Source organism: Vipera berus (genome assembly GCF_964194415.1).
Source record: "Vipera berus genome assembly, chromosome: Z".
Lineage (NCBI taxonomy): Eukaryota > Metazoa > Chordata > Lepidosauria > Squamata > Viperidae > Vipera > Vipera berus.
This window is the reverse complement of record NC_138205.1, coordinates 47,015,968-47,038,610: the sequence shown is the minus strand read 5'-3', so window position 1 is coordinate 47,038,610 and position 22,643 is coordinate 47,015,968. Positions and strand designations below refer to the sequence as shown.

The window sequence follows — 22,643 nt, the reverse complement described above, 5'->3', positions numbered from 1 at the left end:
AGTCTCTTATATCATTCCTAAGGAATGTATTTGTTATTAATTATCTTACAAGAATAATAGCCTCTTTTTTCCAGATTTACACAGTTTGAATATAAAATTACTGCTTACCATAATATAGCAGCATTTCTCTTCCAAATGAAACTGGTTCTTTCGTGCTTTTGCTCTTGCATATTGAATTCAGCTTCTAAGATTTGATTACTATCCAAGTTGGACTCCATTTCCATCCTTCCCTGACCAACGTGGCCGAATTTGCAGGGGAGTTTGTGAATTATGGACAAATAAATTAGAGTAAAATACTGCAACAGGCTGCATAGAAATGAGTATTTAGGCAGGCTGAACCTTTACATTTATAAATGTTTTTTTGTGGTGTGCTTTTGCAGTTTCCATCTTGCACTGATATTTAATACATTTGCATATATATCATAATGTGATAATGAAAAGGAGATTGTAAAGGCTAAATTAGTAAAGTGTTTAGAAATTAGAGTGATGCTGCTAATATCAGTCTTTTTTCATAAGATATGATGTATTTTAAAGAATTGTCTGTTTTTCTCTCCATAAATTATACCATCATTTTCTCCTCTTATTTTATACAGAGATTAAAAGATCTCAAGCAAAGAGAATTTGCTCGCAATGTTTCCTCAAGATCCCGGAAAGATGAGAGAAAGCAGGAGAAAGCCCTTCGCCGTCTGCATGAACTGGCTGAACAGAGGAAGCAACCTGAATGGTGAATTATGACCTACTACAAGGATGCAGAATATTTAAACTAGAGTTTGGGGGGTGGTATTTAAATAGAGCTTTTGGCCATTTTGTTCCGTAAAAACACTCAAGCTGCCTACTATGGTTTCTGGTCCCTTCCAGTTTTTTATTTAGTCTTCAATAATCCTTGTAAAACCTAATGTGGTATTTGAGCTGACAGAATTTGCACAGTGCTGATAAAACAAAAGGCAGTTTTGTTTCAACATGCACGTTAGACTGACATGTAACTAAAAATGCAATTATTTAAGTCATAGACTAAGACAGAATGGAGTGTTGCTGCAATTGCTTAAACCTTTGTAGACCAAAACTTTAATGTGCCATTTTCTCAAAAAAGAAATGCCCACCTCCTCTCTCGAACTTATTTAGGATGACTTTTTTTAAATGCAGGGTGTAATATGAGTGCAAAAATGAACTGGAATTATTAATGCCAACAGTTCTGGTATTTTATATGAAAAAGACCTAACCCAAAAACAAATAGGGCATTTATTCATACAAAGTTCTTTGTATGTATCCGAACTGTGTGTTACTTCATTCCCACTCATTTTGAGGGGTTTTTTTGCCCTCGATTTTGAAGGCTGGTATTGTATACAACTAGGTTTAAATTTTATGCTGAGTTAATACACTTTCTCACAAATGTATGCTTTAGAACAGAGTCACATTTCCATTGTGCTTGTAAGAGTAACTTATTAAACAAATTCTATAGGGAAAGAGAAATTTCAAAATAATGGTTACTGAATATATTCATTGCTTACAGAACAATTGTACAAAAGGTAAAAAGATTGCATATGCATAGAGTAAAGTTTAGGGTGTAACAGTAAGGTGAAAATGTTAATAATTATGTTTTCTATTCTCTTTTTTGGCCTGCTTTTTCTCCTTCCCTGTCTTCCAGTGCTCCAGGAAGTGGGCCGATGTTTAGAACTACTACTGTGGCAGTAGATGAAGAAGGAGAGGATGATGTGGATTCAACCTTTCTTGGTAGTTGCTCCTCCTCCTCACCAGCCTCTGGGCAAGCTAGCAACATGACCATGGATAAGGGTATAACTTACAGTAGTGGGCAAATCAGTAATAGTCCTGGACTTTCTCAAGTTCCTGCCCAGATATCACAAGCTGTTGGACTGGGAATTAACAAGACAGGTGTTTCTTTCTCATTTGCTAAAAAGGCCCCTGTAAAACTAGAATCAATTGCTTCAGTATTCAAAGACCATGTGGATGAATCCAGTTCTCCTGATGATGAAGTTAAAAGTGATGAAAGAGCCTATTCAGATTCTGGAACTTTGGGAAAAATTGGAGAAATTGAGGGAACAAACAGCCCTGACAGCAAGGGAGAAGAAGATGAGCAATCACATGAGAAAGATGTCACATTATCAAAGCTAAAAAAGATGAAACGGGATGATGGACCAGTGACAGCAGAACCAGAATATTATCATTATATTCCCCCTGCACATTGTAAGGTGAAGCCCAACTTCCAGTTTTTGCTGTTTATGAAGGCAACAGACCAAGTAGAAGCAGAAGCTGCAAGCAAAAAAATAGCCCGTGAAAGGAAACAAAACAATTCTCCCAAACTCAGAGTGGCAAAAAGTGATGAGAAGGAGACAGCAGCAGAATGTGTGATCCCTCAGAAGGAGCAGAGTCCTGCCAACCAAAGCAACAAAATGGAAGGTAAGGACATTTTGGGGGAAACAGGCAAGCAAGAAGGAAAACAACTTAAGGAAAATAATTCTCTAGATTCAGATGTCATTAAAGAGATTCCCCAGGCTCCAGGAACTAGTAAGGAAACCACAGAAGGGCCTAAGCATTTAACAGGGCCGTTCTTCCCTGTTCTGAGTAAGGATGAGAGCACCACCCTCCAGTGGCCCTCAGAACTGCTGATCTTCACTAGAGCAGAACCCTCTGTGTCATATAGCTGCAATCCTTTATATTTTGATTTTAAGCGGTCTCGTAACAAAGACACTAAAATGAAAGGAACAGAAAAACAGAAAGGTACGATAAATCTTTCTAAGGAGAAAATACAAGCTGCTGAAGATAGTGATCCAAGCAAAAGCAAAGAGAAGGATATTCTAGCTGGAGGTTCAACTGCAGTGCCAGAAAGCAAGACCTTGGTAATGTGTGGCAAGCAGGACGTCAGCCCTATAAGAACTGGCAAAAGTGAAAATCTGGAAGACAGCAGCAGAGGCAATCTTATTAGTCGCAAAGACAAAATGGGGAAGTCTCACAAACACAAAAAGAAGAAGAAGCACAAAAAATCCACCAAACGTAAACACAGGCGCAAATGTGAGGCAGAGGAGAAAAGCAGAGAAGAGGACTTAGCAGAAGATAAATCTAAGAAGCAGAAGAAACACAAGCACAAAAAGAACAAATCATCTTTTCCTACTGAGGCTGAACGGATGCAAAAGACTGAAGATACTGGCTATTCTAAAAAAAGAAAGTGGTGTGTACAAGACTCTCAGAGGAAGTCTCTTTCTATTGAAGAAAGCAGTAAGAAAGAGGATGGTGGTACTTCTTCCCAAGATTATGGCAACAAAAAAACCAAGGGAGACTTGCAGCAGACTTTGTCTGCAAGCAAAAGACGACCTTCCACCTCCACTTCAGTTTATCTCAGTCATCGAGGCCAACAGAGCAGTGGTGGCTATGAGAGTGATGGAGATTCCTCCTGCCACAAGCACTTCAGGCAGAAATCAGCATCACAATATAGTGATGATTATGACTCTGGCAGTGACTGTTCACGAAGCCGCTCCCGGTCAGGACATAGACACTCCTCAAGAAGATCATCTCAGAGATCCTACACTTCAACTTCATATGCTTCCTCTGACAATAGTCGGTACAGTCGGCGTCATAGCTACTCAGAAGACAGCTATAGCGACTACAGTGACCGATCACAAAGTCGTACTAAGCACTCCCATGACTCAGAGGATGATTCAGATTATACCAGTTCCAAGCGCAGGTCAAAGAGGCGCAAGTACTCCTCTTCAGAAGATGACTACAGCCTAAGCAGAAGCAGGTCCCGGAGCAGGAGCAGAAGTCGAACTCACACCAGAGGGAGGTCAAGGACTAGAAGTCGAGGAAGGACGCGCAGCAGTAGCTGTAGCCACAGTCGAAGTAAGCGACGGAGCAGGAGCCGAACAGGACATAGCTGGAAACGGAGCAGAAGCTACAGCCGAGAACGTAGTCGGAGCACAAGAAGCCTTTCACAGAGATCTCTCTCACGGAAGGGATCCCGTGGTCATGAAAGCCCTGGGGAGAGAAGATCTGGCCGTCGTGATTTCATCCGGTCCAAGATCTACCGCTCACAGTCTCCTCATTATTTCAAAGTCAGACAAGGTGAAGGGTTTGCAAGAAAGGACGAGGGCAGAGGAGAAGAAGCTACAGGAGCCTCTAGTCTCTCTCAGAATATCAGCAGCTCTAACTTTGGGAACAGCTGTAACTCTGAGGAGAAAAATTCTGCCACAGCTAAGCTCCTTTTGGAAAAAATACAGTGTAGAAAAGTAGAGAAGAAATCTAGCAGCAATGATGATTCCATTGCAGGATCTCACAAGGTAGGAATTAAACTGAAAGATCCACCACAGGGCTACTTTGGCCCAAAGCTTCCTCCCTCATTAGGCAATAAGCCTGTTCTTCCATTAATTGGAAAACTTCCTGCAGTTAGGAAACCAAGCATCAAGCAGTGTGAGGAATCTGGTTTAGAAAGAGAAGAATTGGAACTAACCGAGATGGATGAAACAACTCATGAGAGTGGAGACATTGTTTCAGCAAGCCAACCTCAAGTGGAGGAAACCATAGTGATTGGAATACAGGACAATGTTTCAGCTGATCAGAACCCAGAAGTAGCCACAAAGCTAGTTCCTGTTCCTCTTGAGGCCCCAGTACTCCCAGAGCAGTATGGAACTGGAGACCTGGTTGTGCCGCACAACTTCCTCCCTGATTCCAATGAAAATGAAGCTTTAGAGCCTCTTGACAGTGGAAACCAATCTGTCTCTATAGAAGGAAGGATGGTACCTTTAGTCCCTGATGTCGAGCATTTTCCTAGTTACGTAGCACAAAGTGGGGAGCCTACCATCAGTGGGGAGCCTGAAGGCACTGAGGACTCTTCCCTGGCACCTCTGGAGAGTCAGCCCATCACCTTCACACCAGAAGAGATGGAGAAATATAGCAAGCTTCAACAAGCAGCTCAGCAACATATTCAGCAACAGCTTCTTGCCAAGCAGGTCAAGACCTTTCCAACCTCAGCTGCCCTAGCTCCTGCCACAGCCCCTACCTTGCAGCCCATTCATATCCAACAACCTACGGCAGCTGCAGCCACTTCCATTACCACTGTGCAGCATGCCATCCTGCAGCATCATGCAGCTGCAGCAGCAGCAGCCATAGGAATCCACCCTCACCCACATCCTCAGCCTCTTGCTCAAGTACATCACATTCCCCAGCCCCATTTGACGCCTATATCATTATCCCACTTAACTCATTCAATCATCCCAGGGCACCCTGCTACATTCCTGGCCAGCCATCCCATCCATATTATCCCTGCTTCTGCCATCCACCCAGGTCCTTTCACATTTCATCCTGTCCCCCATGCTGCCCTGTACCCAACTCTCTTAGCTCCCCGACCAGCAACCGCTGCTGCCACAGCATTACATCTCCATCCCCTTCTGCACCCCATTTTCTCAGGGCAGGATTTGCAGCATCCCCCTAGTCATGGCACATGAAGAAATGAGAAAGATGTGGCCTCTTTGGGGGAAAAGATAAGGGCATATATCTCTGTGTGCATTGGTGTTTTGTACAGACTGTCTGAAGGCCATGACTGACACCACCTGAGAATAGTGAAATGGGAGAACTAGGTGTGGAAAGGGGAAGTGAATGTAACATATCCATGCAAAGGGGGGAAATGTTGCTGGAGTCCTGCTTGTCAGTATTTTCAGGGTCCTCTGCACCCAGAGAGGTGACTTATTCACATCTATATGAATGTGAAGTTCTTCAGCAGTTATGCCCCTCTTAATTACTAATGCTTGTGTTTTTAAATCATTTCCTCCACCTTGAAATTCTGAGTGAATAATATCTAAATTATTTGCCTTCCTTATTTGCTATTTATTTGAGTTCACTTTAAAGCTTAAGCAAAAGAGTCAAGATATAGTCAACATCCAACCCATTCCTCAGTTCGTCTCCTTACCCTACCAAGAACCATTTTCAACAACCTGCTGATTATTACAAACAGCAAGCTTTCTTCTCAAGCGAGCCTGGCCCTGCTATCCTCCCTCTGCCACTGCCACAAGGGGAAGGAACAGAAAATAATTCCTTTATTAGTCTTTGAAGCAATATGTTGTACTGGAATCTTGGGAACATCCAGAATATGACTTGTATTCTGTCCTCTGTAATATTTGATGGCTCCTTATTAACTTATGATTTTTTTCAGAAGAGAAAAGGTTTTTAAAAATTGCACTGAACTCTGTACATGTCAATGCTGCTTTTTGTAGCTCTTCTGACAAATGTTCCATAATGATAGTATACTGCAATAACATTTTTCTAGCTAGCTCTCTGAGTGGTACTTATTCAGGTTGTTTCGGTTATCTATACATTTTGATGTAATTGGAAAGAAAGCTTGCAACAAAAGTTCCAGAGCTTGTTATGGCAAAGGCATAAGAAGACTCCAAGCATGTGTATTCAAGCTCAGTTTTGTTTTCTTGGGTGCCATGAAAAGGGAAAAAATAGGAGTTACTTTTTACTGGAGAAAATTGGGAATAAAGTAAGGAGCAGTGATACAACCCTTTTTGTACCATAGCTAATGAATTTCACCAACTATAGTGACATACCTTGGAAGATCTGTGAAGCCTGTCTGATACTTTGATTTTTACTCTTGTCAGGAGCCAGGCTGCTATTTGGAAAGAAGTAGCCCATTGGACGGGCAGAAAAGAAAGTCCAAATGACTTTCCAATCAGAAGAAAATTTCAAAAGTCTAATAATTTTTCTTGGGACCTAAGTCTTTGCAGCAACAAAGTTTCGATATAGAGGTGTGTGACTGTGTGTGTGTGGTTTTGTGTGTGTATCTAAGCACACACACTTGTGTTTATGTTAAGGCTGTTGTTTAAACGTGTGCCTTTACTGTATATGCTTTGGAAAGATTCTGAGTGGTGTGTTTTTATTTGGATTCCTCCCAAATGAAGTGATGTTACCTGATTTCAGAGCTATCCCTTTTAATGGAGAGAATGTCTGCCTTAGGAGAGAGACTAATTTTGTTACATTTAATTCTTTCACTTAATTTCTTCATCTCTGGTGGGGGAAAAGAAGGCAAGAAAAGAAAGTGAGCTTTCTGTGAAACCACGGCTATTTATAACATAACCATCCAACTCCTGATAATGTTGATCATGGAAAATGGCCTCCACTTCAAAACTTCCAATTGTTATTTGCTTCTCTGAATATATCAGACTCTAGGCTCCTGATACTTTGCTAGTTAAAAAAAAAGCACTGGAAAAGAAAAATGCTGTTCTGACCAAGGGACTCAGTATCTAATTGCTTAGATAACTGGGGTAGCAAAACGTATTTCTGTAATTACTGAGTGCTTCATTCCCCTAAGATTAAGATTCAACATCCAGCATTCCAGTGGGGCATAAGAGGAGACTGGACTTCTGCAAGAACTGTTCCAACAAAGAACACGCTATTATTTCAGTCTCAGCAGGCTATATTAAATTTTGACACATAAAAGTATGTAAGTGTGTATGTGTATGTACACACACACATATACGCGTGTGTACATATACGCATACATACACACAAACACTGTAAAAATGAGAAAAATAAACACTATAATCTTTCCAAAGAAGCAGAATCAAGTTGCTAGTTCTAATATGTCTTAGCAAAAAGAAGTCCTATAAACCTGGCTCAGTACATTACATATAGTTTATCTAACCATATGTAAACATTGCATATTGTGTGTGCAATGATGTTCATTCTGATATTTTGAAGCATATGAAATACAACTTATAAAAATACTCGGGTATAAAATACCATTCACGCTGATGTACCAATATACTGGCTATTCAAACATCACTTTACAAAAACCATGGAGAAACGTGGAAAAGAAGATTACAATAGAAAGCTTTTGTTTACCATCTTTTGCACTTTGTCTAGAAAAAACACTCAGGTCTACCCCAAGAATTAGTAACTTAAGGCAATGAAGAAAATGACTCCATTCCCCTGCAGCAAAATTCAGATACTGTATTAATTAGCTCAGGAGGAGAGAGTGGAATTGAAAAGTGTGTGGAGAAGCTGCTACAATTGTCATTCAACCTCCAACATCTGTCAGGAAGGGCAACTCCCTCTATTACCATAAAGATCAATACTATATGTTATCTCCTCCTAATTGACTTAACAATTCTTTTTGGCATGAGGACATATTTTTAGGCAAAGGACTGAGCTATAACCAGCCATTTTCACTTTTCAAGAAAAGTTACGGTTTCCATCAGGGTGTTATTCTTGAAATAAAAGTGCTTTTACTTTGCTTTGAAGCATACTAGCCTCCTATTTTTTGGTGTTTTTTAATGTTAAAAAGCAGATGGAATTCAACAAGCCCCAAGAAAATATGTGTAGATATGTGTGTGTCCCCAGCTGCTATTACCACAATTAACTCATAAATGGTTGTGACTATCCAGAAGGGATTATGATTTTATACTAATTTGTAGAAAGCTTTCCATGCATTAGAATGTTTATAGGCCTGCACCATCAAACCTGGATCAATGAATATCAACAAGCAGTCAATGTGAGCATATTAAGGAATCTCAAGCACATCCAGGTCAGACTGGATACTAGCATTAAGAATAACTGTAGCACTGACACCTGGGTTAATGCTTATGTAAAGGAAAAAGAATTGTGAGTTGTCAAGATTGAAAAACACTAGAGGAATTTCATATTTAATATTACTTTTTAAAGGGAAGCCTCTAGTGACTAGTCGGTATTCTGGCTTTTCGATAAGGCCTATCTATGCTGGTTTCTCCATGCATAGTGGAGCAACTGCACTAAGTTGATAACAAGGCCTGTTCATGTATGCAAAGCAGGAACTGTTCTCCCAATAGATAAGGATACAAAGTCAATTTTACCAAAAAAATGTCCTGCAAATCTAATTGAGCCATAGTTTCAAATGGGAGAGAGTCATTTTATGTTTAAAAGAACTATTGTCAGTTAATACAGACTTTGAAAACTAATGTTCAAATTAAAATCCTATCTCAGAACTCTTAATATCCTTCTCATGTCCTGTGTTGTACAGTAAATACCTTAGGTTTGAAAACTACACAGCCTACTGTTTGATCCTTATTAGTAAAGGCTATCATAGTAATACCAGATCTATTACTCTACTTACTTTATTAACTGATTAAAGGCTTAATATATCTGATTTAAAAATACACTTCAATTCCTTATTTTCATCACATTATTTGCTTTTGGCTAAAAGCTATTTGTAGTCATTTCAATTGGCACTCTTCAAATTGAGGTAATGTACTCTTAAATTTGGTGCCACATGCAGCCTTTCTATGTGATACACTATTACTATATAAGATTGCTTCATAAGCAAGTACTAACAAGATTTCATTGTTTTAAAAATGTAACTTGAGAAACTATATATTATTTTTAAATATTACAAGTAATACAGATAATTAAATAACTTATATTCAACAGAAACCTGAACAGGCTGATCATAAACTCATTTCTAGAACCCAGTTGAAGTGAATTAAATGTTCATCAGATGGCAATTTTAACAGCAGTGCAAAATAAATACAGGATGGTATATGTATTGTTCTTGTCAATAAATACCCCTTGGGACTCTAGTGATGTTCTGTTGAAGACACATTATTGTTACTATTCTTGCTATTTTTTTTCCCTAAAGTACAAGACATTATTTGGTATTAACCTTCCTCTGCCTAACTTAATTTGGAATTGCTGTAGGTAGACTTCAAATGTCTTTTTAAAAAGAAAAAAGCTTGTAATGACTGGAGAGTTTTGACCTAATGCAATGGCTATGGTGTCAAGCATGCAAGTCTTGTACCAAATGAGAGTCACAATTTTATCTGCTGCACTGTACTTTACAAGTTTATTCTTAAAAGTGTAGAATTCAATAGCAACATCTAAGCTTTTATTCAAAAATATGTATTACTAGTCTGGTAAATTGGTAAAAAATTGCTTGAAAGATACCAGTGCCTGACAAAAATTGTTTGCAGGAAAGGCAATAAATAATTGTTTAGTGGCTAAGCTGGTGGTGTTCATCTCAGAAAATAGACTCCTTAAATATTTTTTTAAAAAAATCCTTTTGTTTTACATCCCTTAAATTCAGTCGGTTTGGTTGGAACAGCTTCTAAATCCAGTGAATAAAAATAACAAAAAATTCTACAACAATTTTTAATTATAACTATGAAGCATGTTGGGAACTAATGTTGATAACAGTTGTTTCCTGAAAGTTAACAGTCCATGCTCTTTCCTCAGGAAGAAAATGGAGGCTGCTTGGCGATTTAAAAAAAAGCAGCCCTCTTAGTGAATTTGCTCATTATCTGTGATATGAATCATATCATGGGAATCTTGGGGAGAAAAAGTATTATATTTATAAGGTTGACACTTGTTTCTTCTTAGCATCTTACATAAGGATCTATCCGAAACCCAACATCTGCTATCTCTGGGGGGGGGGTTGTGGGGAGGGCAAGTTTGTAATATCTCAGCATTATCTAACTTTTTAAACATTTTTTCTACCAAGCTTACCTGCTCATAGAGTCACCATGTATTAGAGTTAGGAAATATGTTACAAGGGCTTTGTAAATTTACAGGAAATTATCCCACAAAGCATACTAAAAATATAATAATTTTATTTCCATTCGAGTGGAAATAAGAAGAGGTACTGCTTTCACAATACAAATGATACCTAAGACACTTCTCTGCTGGACTTTCCCAACTCTTCTGCAGCCCTTCTGAGAAGCAGCAGTAAAAAAGTAAAGTGGGGATTTGATTTATATATGCTTGATTAAGCATCACTGGCACAAGCAGGATGGAGTCTTCTATCTTCAGCCACCACCATCATCCCAAATTGCCCATGTTTCATTCATTTACAGTCTTCAGATACCATCTGGCTTTGCCTCAAGTTCCTCAGGATCAGTTAATCAGTTCCTCCTGGAATAAACAGCTTTGTCAGCCAATACTGCTTACAATTCATTTTAAATTAGAATCCATCTTTTTCCTTACCTAAGATTGCCTAGGTTTCCTGGCTAGAATATTAACAAATTCTCCCCCTACTTTTCATTTGTTAAAAATTTTATTTTTATTGAGAAAAGGCTGTACATTCTCCCTGCTAATTTATCAGTTTAAAGAATAGTATGTATATAAAAACTGGCTGTCACTACACAGTTTAGTGTAGTGGTGAGGCATCGGGCTAGAAACTGGAAAACTAGTCCTGCCTTAGCACTAAGCTGCAAAACTGGGTTACCTTAAGCTAATTAAACTGACTTGAAGCACCTGCCTCTCCTCCATCCCAAAGTCTGTCACAAGATACTTAAGCAGTTATCTATTTTAAGAAGTCCCCATCCAATCCAATCAATGTATGAAAATTGCAGTTCATAAATATGTAAATTAATAAATAATGGCAATGGAGGGTTAATGCTTCTTTGCAACAATTATTGGGCCCTAATAGAAGTTTGCTTCAGCTTGTTTCAAAGGCAGCCATGACATCGTTCCCATGTTTTATTGTTATATTCATGGAGGACCTGCTGGGGAACCTCTGCAGGATGTCTGATAAATTGATATCTTTAGCTCATGATGACTGCAAGGAGGAAGCAATTTAGGAAGTGTGTCATGGTTGTGGTTATTAGGGGTATGATAGAGTTAGTTTTATAGCATGAACAGCATAGTGCCAGGAAAGAAGGAATACGAAGAAGATGGTTAAAGGCTACAGGTCCTTGGGTTCGCTGGTCACGGTCTGGCCCTTCCTGGTGGGATTTCTATTCCTTTGCCAAAGAGGATGGACCCTCAATTTGTATGCAGATGCCCCCACTGTGTATTCTGGCCCTACTGGAAGCTATTTTGGATTTGCCTTGGACTTCTTCCAGGACAGTAAAGGAAGGTAGGACCATATTGGGCAGAGAATAGTAGACTGGCATTGTTAACGTTACAGGAATCAGGGAATACAAGGTAATCAGTTTCTTGTGACATCGTCAGCACAATTTATTTTTGGATAAATACTAGAGAGATATTCCCAAGCAGAGAACTTTAATGATGTTCTGATGTTTGTGAAATCTTGAATATGGGTTTAAAAGCTAAGTTTTTTTAAGATTATTAAAATAATTAAAATTAAAATTAATTTATAATTAAAATAATTCACACAAATTCCAAGACAATACTGTGTTATCTGGAAAGATTCATTAAAGCTGGACAACATAAGAGTTGGGCCTCAATATTCCATGGGAATACAAAAATAATTATCTCTTCCTGATTCTCGATATCCAGTAGCTACATATAATTTGTTTCTTAAAAAGAGAGTACTTTTCCAGATCAAAAATTTTATTTGGAAGAATGAAAGTCAAATGATTATTCTTAAGCTAGCAACTAAGCAAAGTTCATTACAACATGCTAAAGTTAAAGTAAATAGAATGGTGTTTTGTTAATATACAGACAGTACTTGAATTAAACCACTCACTTCGTGACCAAAGTTAAAATAACACTGAAAATAGTGACATAATCAGTCTTCACACAACCATTGCAGTATCTCCATGGTCACATGATCAAAGTTTGGGTGCTTGGCAAATGGCATGTATTTAAGAAAGGTGCAGCATCCTGGGATCATGTGATTGTGCTTGCAACCTTCCCAGCTGACTTCTGCCAAGCAAAGTCATTGGACATCATGATTCACTTAATAACTGCAGTGATTCACTTAACAACCATGGCAAAAAGGTCATAAAATTGGGTATGACTCACTTAACTGCTTTGTTTAAGAATGAAAATTCTGGTCTTAAACGTTGTAAATTCAGGACTATGATAGTACAATTACACACTGAAATGGAATACCACCAAGTGCTGCTACAGTGGCCAATAACCCTCAAGATCAGCACTTGCTTTAGGATTTTTTAAAACTGTTCCACAGAAAACCAAGATTTCATGAGAACTTGATAAGAGTCCATGAGAGATTAAGGGAGGAAAAATTGAACACAGCTGATTTTTCATCATTTAAAGTGTTATTAGAGATTTGGGGTTTTTTTAATTAATAAATTCCATAGAAGTTTGAAAATACCTGGCCTAACTTACTCATAAAGCTAAGCTATAACATTTATCCATGATTCTCTAACAATCTATCATGCTATGTTATGGCTTAGTGTTCTCTGTGAATCACATTAACATCTCCACTGATGGCTAATAAACCTGTTAGCCAAGTTACCCATCTCCATTTTCATCTTTCTAGATAATGTTATAACATCTCCTAATATTGTAACATTCTATAGGCTTCTTTAGATATATTGGGTTTGGAAATTATAAGGCCACTATAGCTGGAGTTTGCTCCGTTTGAAGAGGCTGAGTTAGATTACTTATCCTCTGCCAGTTTCTGCTTTCCAGCATTATTCAAAGATTGAAGGTGGCTCTTGACTTGAGTTTGATGGATGGGCAGGAGGAGCCCACTCAACTTGATTATGACACAGATCTTTTTGTGGATACACATTGTTTCCTAGAAGTGATTGAGAAGTTGATTCCTGTTACTTGTCCCAAATGCCATGCTATTTATGATGATAAATAGCAACCTACTTTCTGATCAGTGGACACCAAGCAACTCCAGGCAGCACAGCCTAAACCAGGAAGTGCTGATAAATGTAGTTTTATAATATATGATAGGTCTACGTATCTCATTTATACAGACATCCAATCTAAAAATTGTGTAGTGTCCACTCTTCAAAAGATTATCAAAGGTCAAAGAAAACCCTTTCTGCTTCAGACTCTTCAGTAGAGAAATTTAATGATTTAATTGCAGCAAACCTGCTCTCTGTTACACATGCAATATATACTCCCCTTGTTCTCTCCACTTATTTAGAGCAGAAAAAAGATGGTCCATATTTGCCCATCATCATTTATTATTTGTTTTTATGATGCAACTGACCTTTCAGAAGAGAGAAAGTAAAAATCAAATGCAATAAACATACTTTTAAAAGTTAACATTCATGCCATGCTTGTAATGTCCAACTTACACTAACATTAGGTGTAACTGAAATAGAATAAATTCAAATAATCAAATCTTTGGTATTCAGGATAAATCATCCAGTATCATATGACCACACTTGTCTAAACATGCTGACAACATTGCTAGGACAATTATAACGAATTGTAGGTGGAACAGCAAAGCTCATCTTTTTGCAGTTTTTACATTGTTCTAAAAGATGAATATAGGAATTGTTCTTAAGATCCTCCTGCATGTTTCTTGCAGAATGAGGTTCATTCCAGTTCTAAAAATAACAGATCTGTAACTAAAAAAAAACAAACATTAACAGTGCAATCCAAAACATTTGTTTATGCAGCCGACATATTTTTGTCTCACAGAATACAATATAGTGATTTTTAGGAAAGGCACATATGTATGCAATGATACTAAAAATGAAGCACAACTTTAATCTTGTGAGGTCATGTCTTGAAACAAATATAAAAAACCAATCAATGAATGTCTGCAGAGTCTAGATCAACGGCCCCCAACCTTTTTGGCACCAGGGATACGTTTTATGGAAGACAATTTTTCCACAGACTAGGAGGGAGATGGTTTTGATTTCGCTTGTTCACCACCTGCTCACCTCCGGCTATGCAATCCAGTCCCTAACAGGCACCCCTGGTCTAGATGATCCATCACCATCACCCATCATTCTGGGTAATTCATAGAATTAAATACTCCTGAATCTAATTTGGAATCTATAAGGAGTCATACGCAGCAGACAGATTGGAAGCAACAATCATAATGCCATTGTCTATGTGGTAAAAGAATATACACTTTAGTTTAAAAGGAGAGCCATATCTACTAAATTCTTATTTCAATTCATCTTGCCTGCTTTATAACCTCATGTCCAAACACAACAACAGAATCTTTTAAGTGAATAATATACATCCTCAATTAATTTTTTTCTTCAGGAAAATGCAATGCAAACTTAACAAAAGTTTAATATAGAATAATATCCAAAGTATAATAGAATTCCTCCAGCTGTCAGAAATATCCATTCAGATTTTTTGTCTTCTCTTAATGGATGGTCTTGTCTACCTAGATACTAACACCTTTTTTTCCTCTAGTATGAATGTAGTTGTGGGGGCCCCTCGGGCCAACACATCCCAGCCTGGTGTGATAGAAGCAGGTGCTGTCTATTTGTGCCCTTGGAAGCCTATTGGTAGTAAATGCATCCCTATTGAGTTTGATACTAAAGGTGAGTAGCTTCCCACAATCTGGTCATAAAGCTATTGTGAGCAGTTGCTACCATCATCAGGAAGTGGGAAAGTGGAGGAGGAAACCATTTGAAAGATTTGGGGATAGCTAATCAATATGAGGAATGAATGAATGCAATCCTATCTTTTTGTACTCATGTGACCTGAGATCCTATGTGGCCTTTGCTCTAATTTTAAAACCCATATCCAAATGATCAGTTCACCTCTAGCTTCACTATTTTGGTGCCCAAAGGGGAGAAAGAGAAGAGTTGTAAGAAAGTATGTTGGGGAAAGAGAGAAGAGAAGGAGATAATGGAGACAGGATAGGGAAGTTGCAGAAGATATGAGAGGAAAGGAGAATTCTACTCATTTGTCACAAAGTGCCAGCATACTGATCTGCAACAGATTAGGGACCGTAATTTTGATAGAGTAGTACAAGATCACAGATCTATATAGCTCAGGAATTATTTGGGGTGAGGCCAATGCTTACTGTATTTATCTTCTTTAATTGTTTGTATTTTGTCCATGCCTTTATTGCTACCCAGGTGATCAAGTAGCAAAACTTGGTCTCATTACTGTGAAAACCTTCAAATCTAAACAGTGGTTTGGAGCATCTGTAAACACATGGAAACAAAGTATCATGGTGGGTACTGGTTTTTGATTCTCTTCAAGAATCTCCAAAATTGAAATAACATTTAGCAAAAGCTGAACATTTAGCCAAATGATTTCAGATTTAATTTTGACAGGCTACTTTGAAAATATTGCCCCTCAATTATTAAAGCTCAATTTAAAGAAATAAAGCCATTTTTAAAATATGAGGTGCCTTATAAGGGCTAAAATCAATTAAAATAAAAATAATTTGCTAACAACAAATTATAATAAAAATCCCACAAGACATTTGGGAGTTTGATAAGGAATCGAGAATTGTTCGTTGGAATTGCTTTGCTTCTCTACTGATTACTCTGAAACAGTAAATTCAGACTGTATTTTCTGCATCTCTGGTTCATTTTCAAGCGGCATGCTGAAAGAAATTCCTGAGTAAAGTCTTCTATGTGTGGTGTTGGCTCCTCATTCTAGTTGTGACCCACACTCATTTGTACATTCCTATTTTTCTAACCAGAGGTGAGAAATCGGTTGCCTTTAATCTACTACAGAAAGACAGGCAAGGTGTGATCCTCTGGATGTTTTTGAATTCCAAATCCTTTCAGCTCCAGCCAACAAAGTCAATGAGAGATGAAAGGAGCTGAAATGAAAATCCGGAGAGCTATTATCTACTGGTATTAACCACAATAGCAAAACTTCCTAATGTCAAAGAAAAATGAAGGGAAAGAACATTAGATAAACAGTCTGACCACTAGTCTTGTCCCCACTGTCCATATGTTTAACCTCTTTGTTTGTGGCTGAAAATCATAGATTTTACAATAAGAGGCCCATACAACTCTGGGTGTGCAAGTATGTAATAGAATCTTAAACATAGGTGGGATCTTCTAACCGTCTACTACAAATGATGGTTCTTTTAGGGAGTGCCAAATGACAAGTATGATTTTGGCTTGAGAAAATGCTCAGTTGCTAGCGTTGACTTTGGCTTGATCCTTTTGCTGATTTAGTTGAAATTATTTTGTTTGGCCACATTTACTCCACAACAGGCTCATTGTGTCTCACTGATTGTTAGCACTACAACATCCCCTTTCCCTCCTTTCAAACTGTCAGGCCTGTGCTCCACTGCAACACTGGAATGCCATGGAAAATGAGGAAGAGGCCACCAAAACTCCAGTGGGCAGCTGTTTCTTGGCTACAGGAGACCGTCAGAAATTTTCTGAATACTCTCCATGCCGTCATATCCAAATGCATTCTGTTTACAATTTAAGCATAGGTGGGTGAGTATTGCATGCATATGGTGAGGAAAGGAGGAAAGTGGGTTAAAGGAAGATGCCATGCCTAAAACTTTCCATGAACTACTAACCTGTTGAGACTACAGTCAATTAACAGGTTGTGAAGATGCCTTAAGGGAAGCATGGCTTTTTTGTCCTCAAATTTCTTCAAGAGTCAAGCCTGGTTATGCAAATTGACCCAGTAGTCCTGTGCCATATAAATAAATACTTCACAAATGGACTGTCTGAATTGTATCACATAAGCCTTCTTAGAAACACTGATGATTACTGTATATAGTCATCAATAAGATGAGAATTTTAAGTGCCAAAACATGTCTCCTACAAATTGGGTTTGGATTATCGAGGGAGGGGCTTATCTATGAATATATACAGTAGGCTTTTCTCTCAGCTTTTAAAAAGTACCCATGTATCATGTAATAAAATAAAAATAAAAAAATAAAATAAGTAAAAAATAAATAAATATGTATACATTTGCAGATAAACCCATCCCCTGAGAAGCAGACTCTCCAAATTTTAATCAAAATACCATGGAAAATCTCTATCCTCAGAAAAGTGCATTTTTCATAATATTTTGGTTTTAAAAAATTATAATTCATTTTTAGTGTGTATTTTCTGAGAGAAACACAACGGAGGTCAGTCTTGCTTTGAAGTCTATGGCTCTTATTTGCTGATGTGTGGAGGGACTTGCAATTATGAACACTCAAACATGAGAGGAAAAGTGCATTCTGCACATGCCAAGTGGCACTCTTGCATGCTTGAGAGTTGCATCCTGATCTTCAAAATAGGAAAGTCCCACTTGGGTTGAGAAAGCAAGCAAAAAGTCCCAGAAGGGGGAGACATAATACTTAAGACCAAGTAAGGGTAGGATCTTGAGGCAGGAAAATAAATACTTTTCTTGGTTGTATAACAAATTAACACCTTAATCAGGACAGCAAAATTGTGACAGTAGCAGGCTTTATTCTGCCCCCCAAAATGTCTTAATAGTGCTACTTCATTCTAAAGAGGTCAAGCTCATGTAGCCACTTGTGTGATAAATAAAACAAATTTGGAGTTATGTCATTTTTCCTATGTTTTTACTAAAAGGAGGACTTGGGGAGGGGAGAATCTTCCTGTTAGGTTGAAGTGCAAGGTGGAAGGAAGGAAGGAAGGAAGGAAGGAAGGAAGGAAGGAAGGAAGGAAGGAAGGAAGGAAGGAAGGAAGGAAGGAAGGAAGGAAGGAAGGAAGGAAGGAAGGAAGGAAATTTCAGTTGAATGAGATAATGTTTTTGAACATGTATCAAGTTCCTACAGAAAAATCAGTAATTAAACAACATAAAATGGCATTACTAATTCCTTTGATTCCCTTTGAATAATAAAAAAATCAATTGTCACTTATGATGTTTGCCAAAAGCAAAGCAAAACCAAAGAATAGCTAAATCATATAGAAAATAGAAGTAAAATATTTTATTATTTATTAAAAACATGTATTAAATGATTATGCAGTCAGCACAATACAGGTAGTCCTCGGCTTACAACCATAACTGACCCCAAAATTTCAATTGCTAAGCAAGAGAGTTGTTAAGTGAGTTTTATTCCATTTTATGACCTTACTTGCCACAGTTGTTAAGCGAATCACTGCTAAGTTAGTAACACTGGGTTCCACAGTGACTTTGCTTGTCAGAAGGTTGTAAAAGGTGATCACATGACCATGGTACATTGCAACCATCATAAAAATACATGCTGGTTGCCAAGTGTTCAATTTTTGTTCATGCGAAAAATGTTCATGTGATGCTGCAAAAGTGATGTGTGAAAAATGATTATAAGTCATTTTTTTCAGTGTTGTTACAACTTTGAACAGTCACTAAATGAATGGTTGTAAGTTGAGGACTACCTGTACTACAAAATAGGGATTTATCCATGACAATACTGTCCTTTGCATGTTTTGACTAGCTGCCATGAAGGCTATAATCCTCCTTGCAAAAATGGCCTGTCTGTTATAGGAAGATTATCAATGTTTACCGAAATTATCAAAAGATCCCAACATATATAGATGAAGCAGGCAGTCACCCCAGGCCCTAAGATAATTAGAGTACTAAAATTCTAAGGAGAAAAAAAATGAAATCTGTCCTTGGCAGTTGATGCACCAATTGCATGCCTGGCCTAGGCTACAAACAGAATGGGTAAGCTTGAAAAATGAGTTAGGGAAGAGCATCAAAATCCTCCTTAGAAATTTATTTATTTATTTATTATTAATATTTCTGTACCGCCCTTCTCCCGAAGGACTCAGGGCAGTGTACAGGGCAAGAATAAAACACAGAGTTACAAAAGTTAAAAGGTAATTAAATACATGCCCATAAAAACAGTTGATACATAATAAAACCCCAATAAAATGATAGTAAAAACCCCACCAATCCCCCCTCAGGCCAGGCCGGCTTGTTCGAACAAGTATGTTTTCAGATTGCGGCGAAAGGAGTGAAGATTGGGCGCTATCCGGAGCTCAACCGGTAACTGGTTCCATAGTTCCGGGGCGCCCACAGAGAAAGACCTCCCCCTGGGGGCCACCATCTACATTCTCTGACCGGTGGCACCCTGAGGAGGCCCTCTCTGTGAGAACGCACAGGGCGGAGGGAAGTTGATGCCGGCAGCAGGTGTTCCCTAAGGTACTCCGGACCCATGCCATGTACGGCTTTAAACACCATTACTAGTACCTTGAATCTCACCCGGAAGACAACTGGTAACCAATGCAGCTCACGGAGCAGAGGTGTGACATGGGAGTATCGGGAAACTCCCAACACAACTCTCGCAGCTGCATTCTGTACCAGTTGGAGCCTCCGGGTGGTCCTCAAGGGAAGCCCCATGTAGAGAGCGTTGCAGTAGTCTAGACGAGAGGTCACGAGCGCGTGAGTGACCGTGCATAAATCATCCCGGCTTAGATAGGGCCGCAACTGGCGCACCAGGCGAACCTGGGCGAAAGCCCCCCTAGTCACAGCCACCATGTGATCTTCCAAAGTGAGCCGTGAATCTAGGAGGACTCCCAAGTTGCGAGCCCTATCTACGGGGGGTAATAATTCACCCCCCATAGAAAGAGATGGAATATCCGAATAGACCCGGGATGAAGGTATGCAAAGCCACTCAGTCTTGTCGGGGTTGAGTTGAAGTCTGTTCCTCCCCATCCAGACCCGAACCGCCTCCAGGCAACGGGACATCACGTTGAGGGCATCACTGGGGTGGTTTGGGGTCGAAAGAAAAAGCTGGGTATCATCAGCGTACTGATGATACCCAACTCCAAAGCCACGAATGATCTCACCCAGTGGTTTCATGTAGATGTTGCACAGGAGAGGCGAGAGGACCGACCCCTGAGGACCTCCGCAAACGAGAGACCTCGCGGTCGACCTCTGCCCTCCTGTCAACACCGACTGCGAACGTCCCTGGAGATAGGAGGAGAACCACTGTAAGACCGTGCCTCCCACTCCCAATCCCCTGAGATGCCGCAGCAGGATACCATGGTCGATGGTATTGAAAGCCGCTGAGAGGTCTAATAGGACTAGAACAGAGGAATGTCCCCTGTCCCGAGCCCTCCAGAGTTCATTCACCAGCGCGACCAATGCCGTCTCCGTGCTGTACCCGGGCCTGAAACCCGATTGGTACAGGTCTAGATAATCCTCTTCATCCAGGACCAGAGGGAGTTGATGCGCCACCACACTCTCAACAACCTTTGCAAGGAAGCGAAGGTTGGAGACCGGACGAAAGTTGTTCAATACAGCTGGGTCCAGGGCAGGCTTCTTGAGGAGAGGCCTCACCACCGCCTCTTTCAAGACGGCAGGGAAGCTACCCTCACTCAAAGAAGCTGATATAACTGCCTGGAACCAGTTGCGTGTCCTCTCCTGGGCTGCATAAACCAGCCAGGAAGGGCACGGGTCCAATAAACATGTGGTGGAGCTCAGCCTCCCCATAATCCTGTCCACTTCCTCCGGAGTCACAGAATCAAACTCCTCCCAGGAGTAAAAATACTCTTTAATGTCACATGATTGTTGAACTTCTCATCTGTTTATTTCATCAGGAAATGACAAGCGCTACTGTGAAACTGGATTCAGCTTCACCATCTCTCAGGTGAGCTTTGCAGGGGGAAAATGCAAGGAGCAGTGAGAAGGATCAAGAGACAATCATTCTATAAACACCAAGTGACTGACAAGCACAGTTACCACTAGAAAACACATGCCAGGATATAATACTTGATGGAATTGCTTATAACTTTGTGCAAACTTAAATGCTTCCTGTGTTTCCAGTAATCTGGGGAGGCAAGACACTGATTCAGCTGACTGTAAAGTAAAAATGCTATTATATGTGTGCCAGCCTCTTGACAGGGAGATGAAATTGATTTTCTTAGCAATGAGATAAGTACCCTTTGGTCTTCTTGGTGGTTGGGGGAATGGAAATTGGGAGCATGTGTGCCATCACACAAACAATGTGACTTGGTTGGTGTAAGTACATAATTACATCATTTGACAATGGCATCATGATACCTGAATCATTTTGACACTATTATTGTTTGCTATGGATATCTGTGTCCCACAGGGGTATGTAACTCAACAATATACTGTATATCTATAGTGTTCAATGACTTTTAGCCTTGGCTGCCATGACCATATGACTCAGTGGTCATGTGAACAAGCTTGCCAGACAATAGGAGCTTCTACAATACCAATTTTGTTATCATTAGCAGATTCAAGATGGTTCTGAAGAAAGCTATCTGTAAAGAGACAGCACAGCAGGTATTTCTCCACTTCGGTGATATACAGCCAGCTTACACTAAATATCTACCACTAAAAGCTGGAAACATTGATAGTGGACATGAATCTTTCTTACAAAGTCCTAAACAGGCAAGCATATAAAAGCTAGGTTGATTCACTTCACTAACATATGTTTTGTTGTTGCATAAACCATAATTGTTCTTGCATTCATGAATGAAGGCAAATTTTTATGTCCCAGGATAATGTTGCAGAATCCAATCTGGGTTGGTCACCGGGACCAGAGATCTAAACTTCTGGTCCCAGTGACTGACCCAGAATGGATCCTGTTTTTACACTCAGCCATTATGCCATGGTTTATGTGGCATAATGACTGAATCATAATCCAAATATGTCTTTTCCATGCTCTTTTTTTTGCAAAATTCAGGAAGATAAAAGCAAAAACTGATTGTGAAATAGACACAACACATAATTTTTATATATTTCTAGTACTCTGACTGACTTGAAGACTATACTTTCCCCCCCCCCCTTATTTTGTCTTCTTCCCACAGTCTGGGAGGGTGATGCTTGGCGCACCAGGTGGATATTACTTCACAGGTAAATGTATCAACTGTTGTGAACACCAAGAAACCTGTTGTCCTCAAAATACTATGTCCTGTTCTTGTCAATCATTTCAAAAAGGATATTGCAGATCTTGAGAAGTTGCCAAAAAGAGCAAGAAAAATAGCAATGAATTAGAGCGGCACCCTCTGTGAGGAAAGGTTGTGCTTTTGTCTGTTTAGCTTAAGGGGGAAAACAAGTAAGGGGGTAGGAGGCATTAATACTAATATAATATACCTTGTGATGTTTTGTTTTCCCAGCCTCACAATCTTAGATGT

At 39.3% G+C, this 22,643-nt stretch overlaps 2 protein-coding genes across 4 annotated transcripts in view; both read left to right on the top strand.

Annotated features, from left to right (window-relative positions):
• Positions 1-8,239, top strand: part of GPATCH8 (G-patch domain containing 8) — a 121,525-nt gene extending 113,286 nt beyond the window's left edge. For 2 of the 3 annotated variants that reach the window (XM_081344310.1, XM_081344311.1), the window contains exons 7-8: positions 594-724; positions 1,646-8,239. In XM_081344310.1, coding sequence (XP_081200436.1) covers positions 594-724; positions 1,646-5,453 — 3,939 coding nt within the window. In that variant the 3' untranslated portion in view covers positions 5,454-8,239. The remainder of the gene's footprint in view (positions 1-593; positions 725-1,645) is intronic. The other variant, XM_081344312.1, reaches the window with a different exon arrangement.
• A 3,213-nt stretch (positions 8,240-11,452) lies between these two features.
• The window catches only part of ITGA2B (integrin subunit alpha 2b), a 53,318-nt gene continuing 42,127 nt past the window's right edge, over positions 11,453-22,643 (top strand). The window contains exons 1-6 of the mRNA XM_081344313.1: positions 11,453-11,830; positions 15,019-15,149; positions 15,693-15,790; positions 16,858-17,020; positions 21,078-21,127; positions 22,317-22,362. Of these exons, the coding sequence (XP_081200439.1) occupies positions 11,646-11,830; positions 15,019-15,149; positions 15,693-15,790; positions 16,858-17,020; positions 21,078-21,127; positions 22,317-22,362 (673 nt within the window). The 5' untranslated portion in view covers positions 11,453-11,645. The remainder of the gene's footprint in view (positions 11,831-15,018; positions 15,150-15,692; positions 15,791-16,857; positions 17,021-21,077; positions 21,128-22,316; positions 22,363-22,643) is intronic.